We start from the raw sequence: 17,061 nt of genomic DNA, 5'->3' as shown, positions 1-17,061 counted from the left end.
TAAAACCCTAATTTGATTAGTTTATGGTTTAGAGGTTAATTGTGGCAATATAGGGTAGAAATTCGATTCTTTTTCCGCTGTGCATGAATTAGTTTCTATCAATATATATATATATATATATATATATGTTTTCTCTTAAATTTTAATATGATTTTAAAGCAAGGTGTCGTATAACTATATTTACTTAATTTCATTTTAGTTTGGATAATACAATAATTTTGCTAATATATGACTTTAGTTTAGTAGGCTCGAGTTTATACTAAAATTGTTCATTTTATTATTTGTTTGCTACATAAATATAAGAATGGTTTACAGTAGTTAGTATTAAAGCATGTTTTTAGTTTGCAAAAAAACTAAAGCACGTCTTCTAATTGTGAGGCTACAAAAATAATTAGGCATGGTAGACAAGACGGTAAAGGACCACAACAAATACTCCATCGAATCCAAGACAATCAATACAATGAAAATAACATCATTTTTAGACTTGAAAAATTAACCTAGCTTGATAGTAATTGATACAACATTGAGATGAGAGGTTCAATTTCCATCCATCTTATAAAACGTAACCATTTAGTATTCAAACTTCAATAAACAAAATATACTCGTTTAGTTCATGTTAAAAAAAATTGATGATATTTTATTATATTTATAAATATTTAAAAAATTTGTTATTTAAAGTTAGTTATTTTGGTATTTTGTTTTTCTTATATATTTTCTCAAGTTTCGAACGGATAGCATCGGTCCCAATGGAAAGTGAGATTCTACCATTTCATTTTTAACTTTAATTTTATTTTGAAATTCCTAACATGATAATTGGTTAATTGAATAAAAAAAGAAAGAATAAACAAAATATCTACTAAAAAGTTAAAAAATGTTGTCACCTTTTCTTTTTCTATATAAAAGTTTGTGGTAAGATCAAAATATTCAGCTAAAATGAATTTATATTTAAAATGAGTTAAAACTTCAAAAATTGTATATGAGTAGTAGAGAATTATAATTTACTTGAAACATCATTTTTGTGTATATATATATATAACTATCTAAATAGTTCGTACAAATATAGATTAGCGGTGGATCTAGAAAATTTGTATTGATAAAAAAATTTATAGTTAAATCAAAATAATTTATAAGTCACAAGTTTTAAAAATTAATAATTTATAAGATAATCATTCCTCCACGGGTCTAAATAAGATTTAGAAATAGAGTAATTAGTAAGCTACCTATAAATATTAAAAATTAATTAACTTTAAAGATAAAGTTCAATAATATAGATTTTTTTTTACTTTATAGGATGTTATCAAAATTATAAAAGATAAAAGAAAAAGTTAAAAACTTAACTTTTATAAAAATAATAATTTAGTTTTTTGAATTTTGATTAATTCTTTAACTTTTATAAAAATAATAATTTAGTTTTTTGAATTTTGATGGGTAACCAAATAAGCTTTTTAATTTTATATCTTGTAACGATTTCGTTTATAAAGTTTGATGTGTAACAATTTAATTATCAAATTTTGAACCCTTAGACAAAATGTTACAAATTTGATAATTTAGAGAGTGAAGTTTGTATTTTAATAAATAAAAACGTGCACGAAAATGAACAAAATTACATTTTTAAAAACAAAAAATCCATTAAATATTACGAACCAATGAGAGAGAGAGAACGTTTTTCGCTTTCACTGATCAGAGTCATCATCTTCAACACTTCACCAATATAATAAGCTTTCATGAATTCATCAATGGCATTCTTCATCCTCTCCTTCTCTCTGTCCTTTACTCCCACTTCCTCGCTCTCACACTTTACTTGAACAACTCCCTTCATAATGTTCAAAAAAGTGGTTGGCTTCAAGCCCACCATTTCTGAACACCCCAACCGCCGCTTCCACTTCTCTTCTCCTTCCCCTTTTTCTCCGTCTTCTGTTTCCCTCTTCAAATACACATGGCTTTTCTTCCTATTCATAATATCACTCGAATTTAGCCTCGTTCGCGCAGTTCATCCCTACCCCAACATCCTCCTCCCGTCTCAATCTGTCCTTGACTCGTCGCCTTCTTGTACAGCAATGGATCCGAGGTTGAATTACCGGCCGGTGATCGGAATCCTTAGCCACCCTGGCGATGGTGCTTCCGGCAGATTAAGCAACGCGACGAATGCGTCTTATATAGCTGCTTCGTATGTCAAGTTTGTCGAATCGGCTGGAGCAAGAGTTATTCCGCTTATATATACCGAGCCGCTTGAGGTTATTTTCGAGGTATTGAAAAAGGGTTAAGAACTTTGTAACTTTTGTTTTTTCGATTTTTTATAGGGGATGGATGATCGAGCTTAATTAAAGTACTTATGGAATTGTTGCAGAAGCTTAGTTTGGTGAATGGAGTGCTCTTCACAGGAGGATGGGCTAAAGAGGGTCTATACTATTCCGTTGCTCAGAAGATTTTTGAGGTTTTCCCGTCCTCAAAGATAATTATACTGTTAATAGCGTTTTTCCATTAAAAGCTCTTGCATATCACAACATAATCAGTATCTCGGATGAACATAAGTTTCCTTTTTAAGATAGCAGGATAATAGTAGGAGTATTGATTCAAGCCTTCTATCTAAAAGTATAATTACTTATATCTTAATTGCTCTGAGTTTTATGACTAATAATCAGCCCATGGAAACTAGGCATGAATCAACTATATGCCCTGTTCGCTATCCGAGTGAGTGCGCTTATGTTAGACTTTTAATTTTGATTAGGCTAAATTATGCAAAATACCCTTGTTCCAAAGGTACACCTATACTTTTGAAAGTCAATATTACTGTTGAACTTCCATTAACTTTATAAACTAAGATGGAGTAAAATCATTTAGAATCTTAGACATAAAATGGGGTTTGGAACGGGATGGTGGCAACCTGAAAATGCGTGACCATCCAAATTTTCGATGTAAGTCACGATAACACAATTTTAGATCACAATTTCCATTCATAGTTCTAAAAGATTTATATATCAAAGGTAGTTTTAATGTTTATGGTGGAAGGTCAAGAGTAATATTGCAACCTTAGGAAGTATATGGATCTTTTTTGAAACAAAGGAAAAAGTTTGTGGTACTTCTTATAATTTAACCTTTTAATTATTGAAGCCCTTTTTTCCTAATGATAATTAATTATGCAAAGTCCAAAGTAAAAAATTCAAGCTCTGGTGCAGACATCTTTAATCTGGGAATCTAGTGTTTCGGAAGTGATTTACTCCTAGGACAACTATACTACTAATGATGCACTGCTTTGAGCCGAAGTTGAAAATTGTTTTGATAACTTATTGTTCTGTTTTTGTAGAAAATTTTGGAGAGGAATGATGCTGGAGATCGTTTCCCTTTATATGGCGTTTGCTTGGGTTTTGAAATCTTAAGCATGATCATCAGCAAGGTTATCCATTCATCTCTTCAAATTTTGTGGTAGTGATCACTGACGGGGCAAAAACTATCCTCATGTATTTAAGCAATTACAATATTTCTTTGACCATTTGTTATATGCATCCACTGCTTTATTGGTAAAAATTGATTATTTTTAAATTCTACCATATTTAGTACAGTAGTTCCTATGTCATGCACAGTTTCGATTAGCTCGACTTCCTGCAAGAGGAGTGTTTCATGGATGCAACTCTAATTAAAAAAGAAAATACAAATGATCTCGAGAACTAAATGATGGATGGGACATAGGGACAGAATAGTGTTTCCCCTCTTTGCATTTCCTGTCAATGACTGAAGGATTCTGCAATCCTTCTTTTGGATCCCTTAGTTGTTTGGTGGAGAATAAAATCATTTTCAACCAAAATTGCTTTTAGTTACCATTAAAATTGAGTAAATATTTTGCACCTAAAGTTCGTATCTTGTTAATTTACAGAATAGGAACATTCTTGAACCATTTAATGCATCGTATATGGCATCCACACTTCAATTTGTGGACAATGTAAATATTCAAGGAACAGTCTTCCAAAGGTATGTATCACCATTCGTGGTTGTTTCTTCCAATTAGAGAAATTTTCAAATCTTTTGAGTCTGACAAGATACAAGGTACATTCCCTCACCAATTGTACAGTTGTAAGGCAGCTACCATCTGGAAACTAGATAGCATTTGAACTGTTCAGTTTGTTGGTCATGTATTATTTTCTTCAAGGTTTGCTTGCCTGCTTAGAGTTGCACATCTTTCATACTTACATCGCCAAATGTATCTCAAAGTTGGAGTCGGTGAGTCGTAGTTTAAATCTATAATGTAGACAAGGCATGGTAGCGATGCTCACCTACTCAGCCAATGTTACTTTACCAGTATGCAATATTCTTTGCAGGTTGTGTTATTGTTATGAAATATTTTATCCTTGGGAAGGAGGGTTCTGTAACACGCACTTGGGAGTTCAGAAATTAACAGATTGTTTATACCTTCTCTAAAATGTTTTCCATAACCATTTAGAATACTGATTATTGCTAAATGTTAAGGTTTTATCCTAAATATTCATTTATCATGCCTGCATATTTGCCAACAGCATCCAATGTTTTGTAAATGTATTTATGGGTTTATTAAATGTTTGTCTCAACTGCCAACTTTTCTGAGACCCATCAATTTAAATCAGGTTTTTGTTAGACAGTAAATATTTTTCTTTTAGGAAGTTGTATAATCAGTACTACTATTTATTATAAGGCTGTTTAGTTGCTTATCCTGAGGCTTACAATTTCTGATATTATCTGTAGATTTCCACATTATTTACTGGTTGCTTATCCTGAGGCTTACAATTTGTGATCTTATCTGTAGATTTCCACATTATTTACTGGAGAAATTGAGTACAGATTGTATTGTTTTCCAAAACCATTATGTAAGTTCTTTTTGGTTTGATTGATGGTAGATGAATAGTTTCTCTGCATAAATTTATGCATGCCATGGAACTTTAACATTATTTATCTTTTAGATTATTACATTGTGGGAGGGGTTTGGGCCTACACTTCCTGCGAGTAGTACAAATGTCTCATTCTCTAAGCTATTTTCATGTTGGGTCTTTCTTTTTACACATCACTCAATTGTTCATGATTTTAAATTTGAAAAGAACTATTTATTTTCTTCAATTTATAGATGTACTGGGAAATGTGTATTCATGTTTTAGGGGATTTCTGGTTTAATTTTCCATTTGAATCAACATGAATTGTCAATATCTAAATCAATTTGCTTCTGCATGGAATTTGGCTTCTTTTGACGCTAGTTGAGATTTCAGATTTTCGAATTGGTTAATCTTGCAAGGGTTTAGGTTAATCCTATTGCTATTGTTAATAATTTTGCGTATCGTGAATGTTTAGATTCAAATTTAAATAACACGGTCCCTTAGAAGAATTAATAATTTGAATCCAGCTTAATTCTTCATCCGAAAAATGTTTTCTTTGTCTTGTTCATCTCAACTTTCTAAGATTTCACTCTGATATCCAAGGCAAGTTTTATGTTTCTGTAAGCATACATGCTCAACTGCAATTTGTATTCACGAACCATATTGCAATGTAGGGTTTAAGGACTTCAGATTTGGCCTTTGTTACTCAGATTGTAGATCAGTGTACCAATATTGGTCTTGTTTTCCTTACAGTTTGGTATCTCGCCAGAGACATTTGCACAAAATGAAGAATTGACCAAATTTTTTCAGATATTGACAACTAGTAGTGACAAAGACAATAAGGTATTGACGTTCTGTAAAGTTTCTCTCAATTGCTCCTCTACCTCTACATTTTAGTTGAACCTACAGCTATGTTTATGGTTATTACAGGTCTATGTCTCCTCTGTACAAGCTTGGCATTATCCTGTGACTGCATTTCAATGGCATCCAGAGGTTATTATTCACTTTATTCCTTTCATCTAGTATTGGAACTTTCTGTAGCTTATTTTGTATATTATATACTTGATTGTATTGTAATCAAATTCAACACTGAGGGCTCTGGAACCATGGAAGAAAACTCTTTAAAGATATTATAAGTAGTTGCGCAAGTGATTAATCATGAGGTGTGTGGCAAGGTGGACTAGACAGGGATCATTGCTAAACATCCAGTTGCCACATGAATGGAATACTCTCCCCCTCAACAAAAGAAGTAATTTAGCCTTTTCATCGATACATTAAATTAAAAAATCTCCACCTTGTGCACAGGTGATAACAAAAACTTGTAGGATCCCCTGCCTTTCCATAGCGAAATCTACATGCATTGGCGTTTGATAACCTTGTCATTTGATCTTTGTTGATGTATAAATCAATCAAGCGCCTGAAATTACATACTTGCATTGCAGAAAAACGCATTTGAGTGGGGCTACTCCGTGATTCCGCACACAGAGCATGCGGTTGAAGTGACACAACATGTTGCCAACTACTTAGTCAGGTTAGAGCATATATCTAAATTTTGTTTGCTGTAACCATTTTTGTTTTTGGAAATTAAATCTATAAACCCTATCTTTTCTCTACGAAATAGTTTAAAAAACAATGTCAAAATTTGATAACAAAAAAGTGTAGCTTTCAAAATTTTGTTTTGTTTTTAAAATTTAACTAAGAATTCAACCATTGTATTTAAAAATGATACAAAATTATTGTAAGATATGGAGAGAAAATAGGCCTAATTTTAAAAAACAAAACCGTTACCAAATTGGACCTAAATATTTTATGTTCCATTTTTGTGGAGTATTTGGTCCCTGACCTTTAGGCTGTATTTTGTCTTCATCTTCGAGATTAATTTTTGTTTCTCCTATCGATTGAAACTTTTGTCTTTTTGCCATTTTGCATGAGCATGTAATTAGAATCATAGTGTAGATTGTTACGTGTGGAGATTTTTAGTTCAACAATTGTGGTATAGGAAGTCAGACCATCAATCTCTGTAATTATAATCGGTGTTTTATCTACTAATTTAATCGGGATTGCGGGTTATTGCTTCTTGAGCTTGCTTTTAAGTGCTTCAATGTTTGTGTCTATAGTGAGGCCAGGAAATCATTGAACAAACCACCTGCACAAAAGGTCATTGAAAATCTCATCTACAACTATAGCCCAACTTTTGGCGGCAAGGCTGGGTAACTCCAAATTATTCATAAGATCTTACCTTAATGTTATTATTTCCTTTAATCACTTGATTACTAACTTTCTCTTTTTTTCGTCTTAATGTGCAAAATGTAGGAAGGGATTTGATGAAGTTTACATATTCGCATAGAAAATCTTTGGTTACATGATCCAATACACAACTGCCATCTCGTGGAATTGAATTGTTGTACTATTACACTAATAAGTCATTATTTTCGATGGAGAGAAAATTAGAAAATTGACCATATGTAACTTCTAGAATGTATCCCACCATCTTAGTTTCTACTCTTTGAATAATTGTTGAGACTGGCTCAAATAGCATTAATAATACAAATGTGCTAGTCGTCTTTTATTTAAGCTTCTTTTATGTCAATTTGAAAATAGTTTAATAGTTAGCTTATTTTCTAAAATTAAAAGGAAAATTAAAGCAATTAATAAAAATAAATAAATAAATTGTGTTGGTTTTTTAGTTTTGTTGGTATCGAGGTACTTTAAATTTTGAATTTGGTTTTTATTTGGTATACTTGTTTCAAACTGTTACATTTTGTCGGTGTGATTTGAGTTTAATCTTTAGATAACCATAGGATTCAAAGTTTTATTTTTGCTAGTCTTTAGTATTTGATTTTCTACTAGTTACTTTTTATTGGTAAAACATTTTTAATAAGCTATCTTATAATCTTTTTTTTAAATTAACAGAAAAGAAAGACCATTAGTTAATTACGAATGAAATCGTAACTTATAGTAATTTAAGGACCAAATTGACATTAGACGTTTTGAAATCTAAAGAAAAGTAGATACTACTGTCGAAGGAGATTGGTTAATGAGTTGAATTGAACGAGAAAACTATAGTTTTTTTAGTCAATAAATATATGAATTAGAATTAGAAGTTTGATTTTGTGATCCAAGAGAACTTATCTAACTTTCTAAGGAAAAGAAAATTGAAATTGGGAGAAAAAGAGTTGAGGAATTTGTTTTATTCTTTCATATAAATGTATTGGAAATGGCGGGAAAGAGTGAGCAGCCGAGGAGGGAAAATCGTTGATATTCCTCGCTCTATCTCGCGCTTCATCTTCCCCCTTTGTTCTCCGTCGTCTTCCGATCTCAACACAAATGGCTGAAATCGAAACCCTAGGTATTCTCCAAGACATTGAATCCCTCGTCGCCGATAAGCTTCAAGTGGTAACCACCTCCTTCCATTTCTGTTTTCCTCATTCGTCACTATTTTGTATCATGTTTCAATCTAGAGCCCCTCTATTACTCTAATTTTGTGAATTACTTTCTTAGAAATGTTTAGTTAAAGTCGATTGAGGTACTTATCGGGAATGGGTTAGTGGCGCTTTAGCCCTAGTTTTGCTGCCGAGTTGTTTATAGTTTTGAACGACTTATGTTTCTCTGGAAAATTAGTTTATGTCTCTCGTGTAGTGTTTTTAAGAAAACTGTAATTTGTTCTCTCATTGTCAGATGTTGCCCTTTGTTATTGTTTGTAGGTGGAGGCTTATCACCGAAAATGTTGTTAGTTATCTTAGCTGAATTTTCTGTATTGTATGTTTTTGGGTACTGACGATCGTACTTGGGGAAAAGGAAGATTTTTTTGGGTTTTATTTATTTATTTATTTTATGGTTTCAATCAGTCTGCATGAGTGGCTGCCTCGTTCGTCCTTCTCACAACCATCTATAACGTAAATATTTAAAGATGCCAAGTTATTCAGGGTCAAATGATCTATTCAGGTTTTGCTTCCAAGGAATGACTAGGCCAAAGCTAACTAAGGAGTTTTGCATCAGTTTTATTTGATCATTGTTCATTTCCCTTGTTTTTATGTACTTTTCTTTGGCTTCCATTTTCAAAAATTGTAATTTAGAATCAGTAATAGATTTAAATTTTAGCAATCCAACACCTGCTAATTTTGTTCAACATTTTTCAGGTTTCCTACAAGTGGCTGAGTCGAAGTTATTTGATATCTTCAGATACTGCCAAGAGGTTAGGAACATGGCAAGTTGACATAGAAAAATTGCTCATGACTAGTTGGTCGCCGTTCAATGTTTTTAATGTAAAGTTGTTATGTAGGTTGCTTCAAGAATTTGTTGAAAAACATGAAAGTGGATTACAAGTGGTCTATGCCTTATCCGGATGGTTGAAGAAGGATCCTCCAAGTTACCATATTAGGCTGGTTTCTGGCTCAAAACTTCCTGGTTAGCTTCTAATTTGATTCTTGTTTTTCCACATGCCATGATGTTTCTCTGTTTTATTGATAAAAGAATTTGGATAATACTCGGTGTAGTGTTTATCATACCATTCTTGAGAACTCATATCTCCATCTTGTTATTCAATGAATAATAACTGTACTCAAGAGACTTAGCGGCTTCTATTTTTTCTTTTAACTTTTGACCAGAAGCAAAGCAAGATTTTGATGGCACCTGCTCTATTCAAGTTTATAGTGTTCAAGCTTCCATTCCAAAGGATCCAGCTGCACTTTGGAATGCTGAATTTGTTCAGGCAGAAGAGCTCTTCAAGCAGCCCTTCACTGCTGACAACTGTTTGCGAGATAACAGGTTTTGTGCATTTGGCCAGTTAAATTTTGCACTTGGATGGTTTATTATCATTTTGTTTTGTGTTTTTATTGTAAGCATTTCTTCGTGATGGGTATGAGTTTGCAAGGGCAGAATTTATTTTTCTCAGTAGAGATTGAATGATCTGGATCCTTATAGAGTAGAGACTACACAGCAGCTCACATAAACCTCCTGACGAAATCCATAGTATTGAACTTAGTACAAGATGTAGCAATACACTTTCTCATGACGTAATACTAATGTTTTTTTCTTTCTCTCTTTGCAGCTATGATTTGTGCTACTATTCAATTAATACTAGTTCATTTGCCAGATTCTTGTTTGGCTTTTTATTTTCTCCAGTGCAATAGCATTGGGAACTCATTTGCTTCTTTTCCTGTGGTTCTATTTTAGGTTCTGTGGGATTTCCAATTCCTACGTCAAGCGCAATGTTGATGAGATACCTGCAAGCGTTGCAGCTTCTCAGCCAAAAAGTGCAGTAGATTTAGAATCGAGCAAAAAGATGACAAGTTATCAAAATACTACTGTTCTACAACCTCAAAAAAGTGAAATGCCAAAAGTTAGTCCTAATGTTGGCCTACAAAGTTCCACTGTTGTCAAAGAAGTCAAAAGTGAAGGCAACCGTACAGACCATCAAGCCTCCAAGCCTATTGCAGTAAAAGAAAAAGTTGCTTCCTTACCTACTAATAAGAAGAAAGGTCAAGGTGATAAAACCTGTTCCAGTACTGGAAGCTCATTAGCAAATTTATGGGGACGTGTCCCTACCAAGTCTAAGCTTGGTGACGATCATGCAGATGCAAATCGTGCTACTGCAGCAAATCCTACTGGTTGGTTATGCCTCCTGGTTGATTTCATTCAAATTTCTTGAGGACTGATTATGAAATATGTTAATTTAGAATGACATTCTTAATGCATTGACAGAAAAGATTGGAACTGGAAGTAAGCTCTGTATACAGTACTGACCTTTCCTTTCTAACCTTGGGTTTCTGTTGCAGTATCTAGTGCAGAGGCACAAATTTGCGCTCATGAAGCACTCCAGATTGAAAACAGTGATGACGATGAGCAAGATGTAAATATCAAAAGAAGTTCGAATGAAAGCGGAAGAAAAAGGAGGGTTGTTTTTGATTTCTCAGATGATGAAGAATTTGAAGATGCAGTCAGTTTGGCATCACCTGAAAACCCAAAGGATCAATCATGTCTAGATCTGAAGCAACACACAGAACTGCCTAAAGGGAAAGCTCATTTGAACAATGACGAACAACTAAATGGAAAGCTGAAAATCAAGGAGGAAAAGACAAGTGAACTAGAGCAATCTTTAGTAGAAGAAAAACAACATAATTGCTCCACTGAGAAAAATGAAGTTTGTGCCCATGAAAATGACTCTATTAAGGTAGAAAATCCGGTCGATGCTACTCCGGCTTCACCCAAGAGGAGAAAAGTATTGAGGACAAGAATTGATGATCGTGGGAGAGAAGGTATACCTTCACAACCTGTTTCACATTAAGCTGTCTTCTTTACATTTCTTGGTTTGATGAAATCTATTTGGCTAAAATATCATTTTGCGTCTCCTCTATTTCTAAATGTCCAAATTTGACCCTTGAACTTTCTGTCCACCTCAAAATTAGTCCCCAAAGTTTATCTATGTTTAAATTTTGCTAAGAATATTTAGTCCCCTAAGCCTTTTACCTAAAAATTTGCCAAACATTATTCGTACGACACCTTTTCTACTGAAAATTATTATTTCGTGAGTCGAAACTTCAAATATTTTAAAGATATGTTGGGTGTACCTAAATATTATTTTAACCTAATTGATTCTACTGGCTATTTTCGAACTTGCTTCGTTCACCTGGAAAATGGAGATATAATTTTTTAGTTATACATGGCCAGCTAACGGTTTGATGTTTGTTTGTTTGTTTTTTCTATTTTTTTGGAAGGGTAGATAGTTTCCATTTTTACATGCTGAAATGTTGCATTTGAAGAAGCAATAGAAAGTATTATTTGCATGTTGGGAATAAGAAATGTTTTTTTTATGCATTTAGGTTTTGGTTTTTACCTACTATTTGCGCGTGCAATTAGAAATTTTAGCCAACAGAACTTGATAACTTTAAAAGAGGTTTCTTTTGGTTCATCCATGATACTGTAGTAAAATTAATCCATCTCTTTAATATGTTTGCGTTGTGAGTTAACCAATTCCATTTTTAATTTTACTAGTAAATGAGGTGGTTTGGGAGGGTGAAGAGCAGAAACAAAAGAAGGATGATGTCTCTTCAGCAAAGATATCTGATCAAAAAGCAGTAGAGACTACTACGAACAGGTTACTTCTAATATTATATCTTTCGATATAAGTTATCAACTGCTTTTCTTCCATTCATTATACTATCCACCATATCCCGTTTTGCGGATTTGATATACACAGCCTTCATACTTATAAAACAGAACCGATGTGCAAATTGAGAAGCCTTGTATTTCCTAGGCCTTGTAACTGCCACCAACCATATCATGATTAAAACTCTTAGTTAAATAACAAACACACACACAAAAACGTGATTACTGTGATCTGTTCTAGTCCCTAAAGTATTCTGTATTAGCTTTTCTTAACTCATCATTCAATAAGATTTAAGTTTTTGTGTATGGAAATCCAGGCCTCCTGCGGCTAAGAAGTCACCGGCATTGGGCAATGGTGGTGCAAATCCAGCAGTGAAAGCAGGTGCCAAAAAACCTGGAAATGCAGCTGGCCCCAAACAGGGAAACATTCTTTCTTTTTTCAAGAGGGTTTGAAGAACCGATGGAGCAAACTTTGTAAATAAAAAGCTTTGTAATCTTTATAATATCCTACTTTTGACTTTTTGACGCCTTTTTTTCTTCTTTCTTTCTTTAATTCTTTTTTATATGTTGTTGAAACGGTTGGAATGGGAAGAACAGGTTGATAAATGCAAAGCTAGGAATTGATGTTGGTCTCTCACGAGGAAATTGTCTGCAATAGTAAGCCAACCTTAAAGTCAATTTGGTCAGCTTGAATTTCATACTTCGTTCTGATCGTGATTTGAATCATACATTTGAATTGACTATCTACATGATGAGGATACTTTTTTTATATAATCCAACAATTGGGAGATCAAATCATTGAGTTTTAGAATGGTGTTTTAATCCTTGCATTAACATACTTTCATTCTTTTGTTTAAAATTATGCAAGTAAAATGGTGTTTTAATCAATGCCAGTTTCTTTAATAACTGTGGCACATCTATTGAAAAACCTATAAAAAATAAATCCAAAGTCAATTTTGTCCATTTATATATGACAATAGATTATGAAATTTAACCAATATACATGTGAAACGAGGAATAACATAATATGGAGAACCTAATTGATATTAGGATGATGAACTCTCTTTGGGTTTAACCAAATTGCATATATGTGTAGGAATTAAATGTTTACGATAATAAATATCTGTAACTCAATAGGACAAGACCGAGACAACTCCAAATAGACATTTCATTCCTTTCATTGGATCAAAACGAACTTACAGCAAGTTAGCGCAAGTCCCCAATTGATCAATATGGGAAATCTTTCAAAGTACAGACTGAAAAGAAACATTAGAAAAGGAAGTAATATTGTAATATACATGATTTACAATCAATTTCCAACACAAAAGATACACAGCCTCTTCCTCATCTCTCTCATATTTTACTTCAAACCAAGTTTGTTGGCTCGCTCAAAACATACTTAGGCAATTCGTATTTCGCACCTGCAATTGATTTGTGAGAAAGGATAAAAAAAAAAAAAAAACATTAGGAAATTTAAATCACAATTGATAATATATGCAAAAAGAGTGTTGGATCGAACCATCTAATGCCACACTCAATACTCACAACTTCGTTTTTCCTTGGACAATGGAACTATCTTATATCTTATCTTATCTATATTCATGACTTTCATTCTAACTGAATAAATAAATTATAGTAATATTTCGCGTTTTCCAATCAGAATAAGATATTAACAATATTACAATTTTCCCAATGCCACAGAAACCAAGCATTAGATCCTAGATCCAAGAATGAAGTATGCAAGGTAGAGTGAAGATATTCTAAAGAGTGGTGGGGTGCTTTTTGGATTAATAAAAGTAGTGGGGTTGATTATAAATACCTCTTTCATCATAACAAATGGTTAAATCAGCACTTTGTACAATGATCCCTGCACTATCCACAATTGCTTGTGCTAGCGTCAAATCAGCTTCTGCAGCAGCTCGAAGTGCATCCCAGATCTCTAATGCCCACAAAATAAGATTCTTTTTAATGGTTTCAGCTCTTATATGAACACTACAGAGCACAATCATCTGGTGAACATGAATATGAACAACAAACAAAAACTCATGCCATAGTCTAATGTCTAACTTCACTAACGACCAATTGATGAGGTGTAGCTTCATTTGCAAAATGCATGAAACAAAATTTGAAACTGAATTTAAAGCCTTGGATGCTAATGATAATTTCTCCTACTTGCTTCAATACATATTACCATTTTCTTTCATAGGAAATAGAAACCATCTCATTTATTGATGAAATAGATCATAAAAGAACATTCTATCTGAGACATAGTACAAAAGAGCAGCTCCTTTGTGAATGAGGGTAGATAAGCTGAGGAAAAAGACGACTTTACATTACACGTTACCATTTTTTTTATATTCGTGAATGTTCAGACCAACTTACGCATGTAGACTGATCTAACGATTCATAGGATAACCCATTTAACCCTAAACATTTGAGGGTCAAGAAAATCCATAGAAAATTAATTCCTAGGTAGATTGCTACCTAGATTGAACCATGACTTCTTAGTCATTTATTGAGATTATGTCTCCTTTTCTACCACTAGTCCAGCCAATGAAAGTTTACATTACACATTATCATTAAAGCAGCTTTCATCAATTCCATGGCTACAATTACGTAATATAAGTTGTTTATTAGCACACTCATTCCTGTTTTTCTCACTTTTATTCAACTATTGGTCACATTCATGCATAGTTGTACCCTCGAATCGGGCACACATTGAAGCAGAGCATTTTTATACAGATCAATGGCATTGAGGATGTACATTCTGCTGAACTATATGGTAATTTAACTAGAGGTCTAAGACTTAATGTGCCTTGTCTATCTGCAGTTCAAAACTAGAAGATATGTAGTGAACCTTTAAATTAAAGAACTGACCAACTAATACTCCTAAGTAGAAAGCATTTTCTGATAGACTCAATCAGCCTGGCTAACAACTGCTCAAACAAATGAGGGTGGTGGAAAATGCTCGACAGCATAGTCTTAAATAGAGATCACTCTTAAATTCTTGATGATCCATAATACAAAATTCTCTTCCTTTCTAGTAAAATTTCTGTTTCTTTGAGAGGCCACGATGCTAAATATAGAGGATTACTTTTCATGAGTCGTGACCAACTAGACTGGGAAATCTTTGCACATAATGATCCTGAAGATAATCAGTAGCACGAAACCAGTGTAACAATCTTTCTGAATCATAAATTTTCATGAGCATTGAAGAACTTCTTTTAGTCATTCTAGTCTCAGTTACCTTTTACATAAAATGTGATATAAAGTTCAAGATCAGGTCAACAATAAATTACAAAGACTAGAAATATTATGCAAGATAAAAAAATTGGCATTACAGTGTTACCTTTTCTGCCACCATAATGAGGTGCAGTATCCCAAAATTCATCACGCATCCGCACAAGATCTGTCTTTGTTATTGGCTGGGGATTCTTCCAAGGTTTAGGCTTCCGGATTTTTTTCACAGACCCTGAATCAAAAAAGAATCTTCAAGTGACTAAGAGGATCCTATAAGTTCCTTATAGCTTTTGAGATTAACACCTAAAGAACGATGATTGAAGAAATAAAGTTGAAGAGGCTGAATTTCATTAGAAAAATAAATGGATAATCAATGCAAGAACCAATCACATCGACTTTACAACATAAGAAGCTGGCGACGAATGTTAACATCAAATTCCCCAAATCCATGAGAATTACTATGAGCATTTCAATCCTTTCATTGAATAATAGTATCATATCAGCTTTAAAAACTCAACTCCACGAGGGAGATCAGCAGAACCAACACTTTTTTAAAATTCCATTGAGAAAAACAAAGAACTACAAGGGCATACAAGAAAAATAAGCGTAACAAAAAGGAGCCCATGAACAAACAACAGAAAAGTGCCCAGCCAACCAGCTCAAAGAGGTTTAGCAATCACTGCAGGGGTGTATGAGATACAAAGAACTAACCGCCCTAAATTGGCATCCCAATAAAATGATGAAAAAAATACCAAAGACCACAGAGTTTCCAATTAAAAACTTCAGCAATCAAATAAATTGCTACAACTAAATGAAAAAACCAATGAATCTCAGCTCTTCAAGACCATTAATTACAAGCTAAAGAAGCTCAAAACCAAATGTCTTATAACGAAAAGGCAATAAAAACACAAATTACACTCAAGAAAAGACCAATCATTCACTACAAGCTCAAAAGGCAATCAGTGAATCACACAGACTAAAATGCCAACAATCTATTCGCTTAACAATAAAGCTAATTCAGATTAACAAATTCCCATCTTGCATTCCACAAACACTTTTCCCAAACACGATTAACCACTCCATCAAAGTGGGGTCACTGCAAATTCATCATAGAACTGAAAACGAATAGAAGCCCAGAATTAAACATGAGAAAAAAGGTGACAATCCTTCATTTGGCAGAAGAAGAATCTCGGAAAACAATCAGAATATGGGAAAAGTAAGTTGAAGAATAAACTCACCGTCGCCTTTGGCCTGCGACGATCCGGCACAACCCATTAAAGAGTACAAAATTTGGAGAGAAAAAGAAGAAAAGGGGTGAGAAGAGAAGGAAGAGGAAAGGCAGATTTGGAAGGAAAAAGTGAACAGAGGGAAGAAGGTTCGCTGAGAGTCCAAAAAGTCAAAAGCCGAAGCTTTGAGTCCCTCTGGTTTTCATTACTTAATAATAATTAGGATAATTCTTATGGAAATAAAACAATATATATTTACAAAAATATACCTAAAAAGTTTTAAATTTATTAAGGAGAGTTTCAATTTTGAATTTTACTTTTGGTTTTCTTCTTTAATCTAATTATGCCATTATATTTATCATTTTAGATTAAACTTTATGTTTATTTCTAACAAATTTGGAAGTTAGTTTTTTTAGGTAGGCATCCATCAAAATCTATTAAGCATCTAATATTGATAGAAACTAATATATCATATAAGAGTTCATCAATATCTATAAGTTATAGAAACTAATCAAATCAATCTTTTTGTTATATATATATAATATGTGTTGTTATTTTCAAAAATAGTTTAACATTTTCTCTCCTATGGAAATTTTGTTTTGTAAAAGATATTTACAAGCATGTTGCTTTTTAATGACGTTTATAAATTCAAT

General features: G+C 33.1%; 3 protein-coding genes across 3 annotated transcripts; 2 read left to right on the top strand and 1 right to left on the bottom strand.

Moving 5' to 3' along the window:
* Positions 1–1,662: 1,662 nt before the first annotated feature.
* LOC101206873 (gamma-glutamyl hydrolase 2) lies at positions 1,663–7,409 on the top strand. Its single transcript, XM_004145974.3, has 10 exons — positions 1,663–2,246; positions 2,348–2,434; positions 3,305–3,394; positions 3,872–3,966; positions 4,775–4,835; positions 5,589–5,678; positions 5,766–5,828; positions 6,278–6,366; positions 6,953–7,045; positions 7,149–7,409. The coding sequence occupies exons 1-10, from the start codon at positions 1,821–1,823 to the stop codon at positions 7,180–7,182; spliced, it is 1,128 nt and encodes a 375-aa protein (XP_004146022.1). The 5' UTR covers positions 1,663–1,820; the 3' UTR covers positions 7,183–7,409.
* A 537-nt stretch (positions 7,410–7,946) lies between these two features.
* LOC101202933 lies at positions 7,947–12,628 on the top strand. Its single transcript, XM_004146041.3, has 8 exons — positions 7,947–8,231; positions 8,975–9,030; positions 9,118–9,242; positions 9,443–9,602; positions 10,011–10,444; positions 10,613–11,092; positions 11,829–11,931; positions 12,260–12,628. The coding sequence occupies exons 1-8, from the start codon at positions 8,163–8,165 to the stop codon at positions 12,393–12,395; spliced, it is 1,563 nt and encodes a 520-aa protein (XP_004146089.1). The 5' UTR covers positions 7,947–8,162; the 3' UTR covers positions 12,396–12,628.
* Positions 12,629–13,006: 378 nt separating this feature from the next.
* Positions 13,007–16,619, bottom strand: LOC101206626 (ubiquitin domain-containing protein 1). The gene is made up of 4 exons (XM_004145973.3): positions 16,421–16,619; positions 15,292–15,414; positions 13,762–13,881; positions 13,007–13,363 (listed from the first exon to the last, which is right to left on the bottom strand). The coding sequence occupies exons 1-4, from the start codon at positions 16,455–16,457 to the stop codon at positions 13,308–13,310; spliced, it is 336 nt and encodes a 111-aa protein (XP_004146021.1). The 5' UTR covers positions 16,458–16,619; the 3' UTR covers positions 13,007–13,307.
* Between the last annotated feature and the right edge of the window lie 442 nt (positions 16,620–17,061).

The sequence above is a fragment of the Cucumis sativus genome, chromosome 4 (genome assembly GCF_000004075.3).
Source record: "Cucumis sativus cultivar 9930 chromosome 4, Cucumber_9930_V3, whole genome shotgun sequence".
Classification (NCBI taxonomy): domain Eukaryota; kingdom Viridiplantae; phylum Streptophyta; class Magnoliopsida; order Cucurbitales; family Cucurbitaceae; genus Cucumis; species Cucumis sativus.
The sequence above is the reverse complement of the archived record's forward strand: the minus strand, read 5'-3'. Positions and strand labels throughout refer to the sequence as shown.

Bases quoted from the DNA above. Each gene is read 5' to 3' on its own strand.
- LOC101206873 (XM_004145974.3), top strand. From the start codon at position 1,821: ATGTTCAAAAAAGTGGTTGGCTTCAAGCCCACCATTTCTGAACACCCC. The intron at 2,247-2,347 runs GTATTGAAAAAG...GAATTGTTGCAG, and splicing joins CGCTTGAGGTTATTTTCGAG to AAGCTTAGTTTGGTGAATGG. The intron at 2,435-3,304 runs GTTTTCCCGTCC...CTGTTTTTGTAG, and splicing joins TTGCTCAGAAGATTTTTGAG to AAAATTTTGGAGAGGAATGA.
- LOC101202933 (XM_004146041.3), top strand. From the start codon at position 8,163: ATGGCTGAAATCGAAACCCTAGGTATTCTCCAAGACATTGAATCCCTC. The intron at 9,031-9,117 runs GTTAGGAACATG...GTTGTTATGTAG, and splicing joins TCTTCAGATACTGCCAAGAG to GTTGCTTCAAGAATTTGTTG. The intron at 10,445-10,612 runs GTTGGTTATGCC...TTTCTGTTGCAG, and splicing joins TACTGCAGCAAATCCTACTG to TATCTAGTGCAGAGGCACAA.
- LOC101206626 (XM_004145973.3), bottom strand. From the start codon at position 16,457: ATGGGTTGTGCCGGATCGTCGCAGGCCAAAGGCGACG. The intron at 15,415-16,420 runs GTGAGTTTATTC...TTTTTGATTCAG, and splicing joins GTCGCAGGCCAAAGGCGACG to GGTCTGTGAAAAAAATCCGG. The intron at 13,882-15,291 runs GTAACACTGTAA...TGTGGGCATTAG, and splicing joins TCATTATGGTGGCAGAAAAG to AGATCTGGGATGCACTTCGA.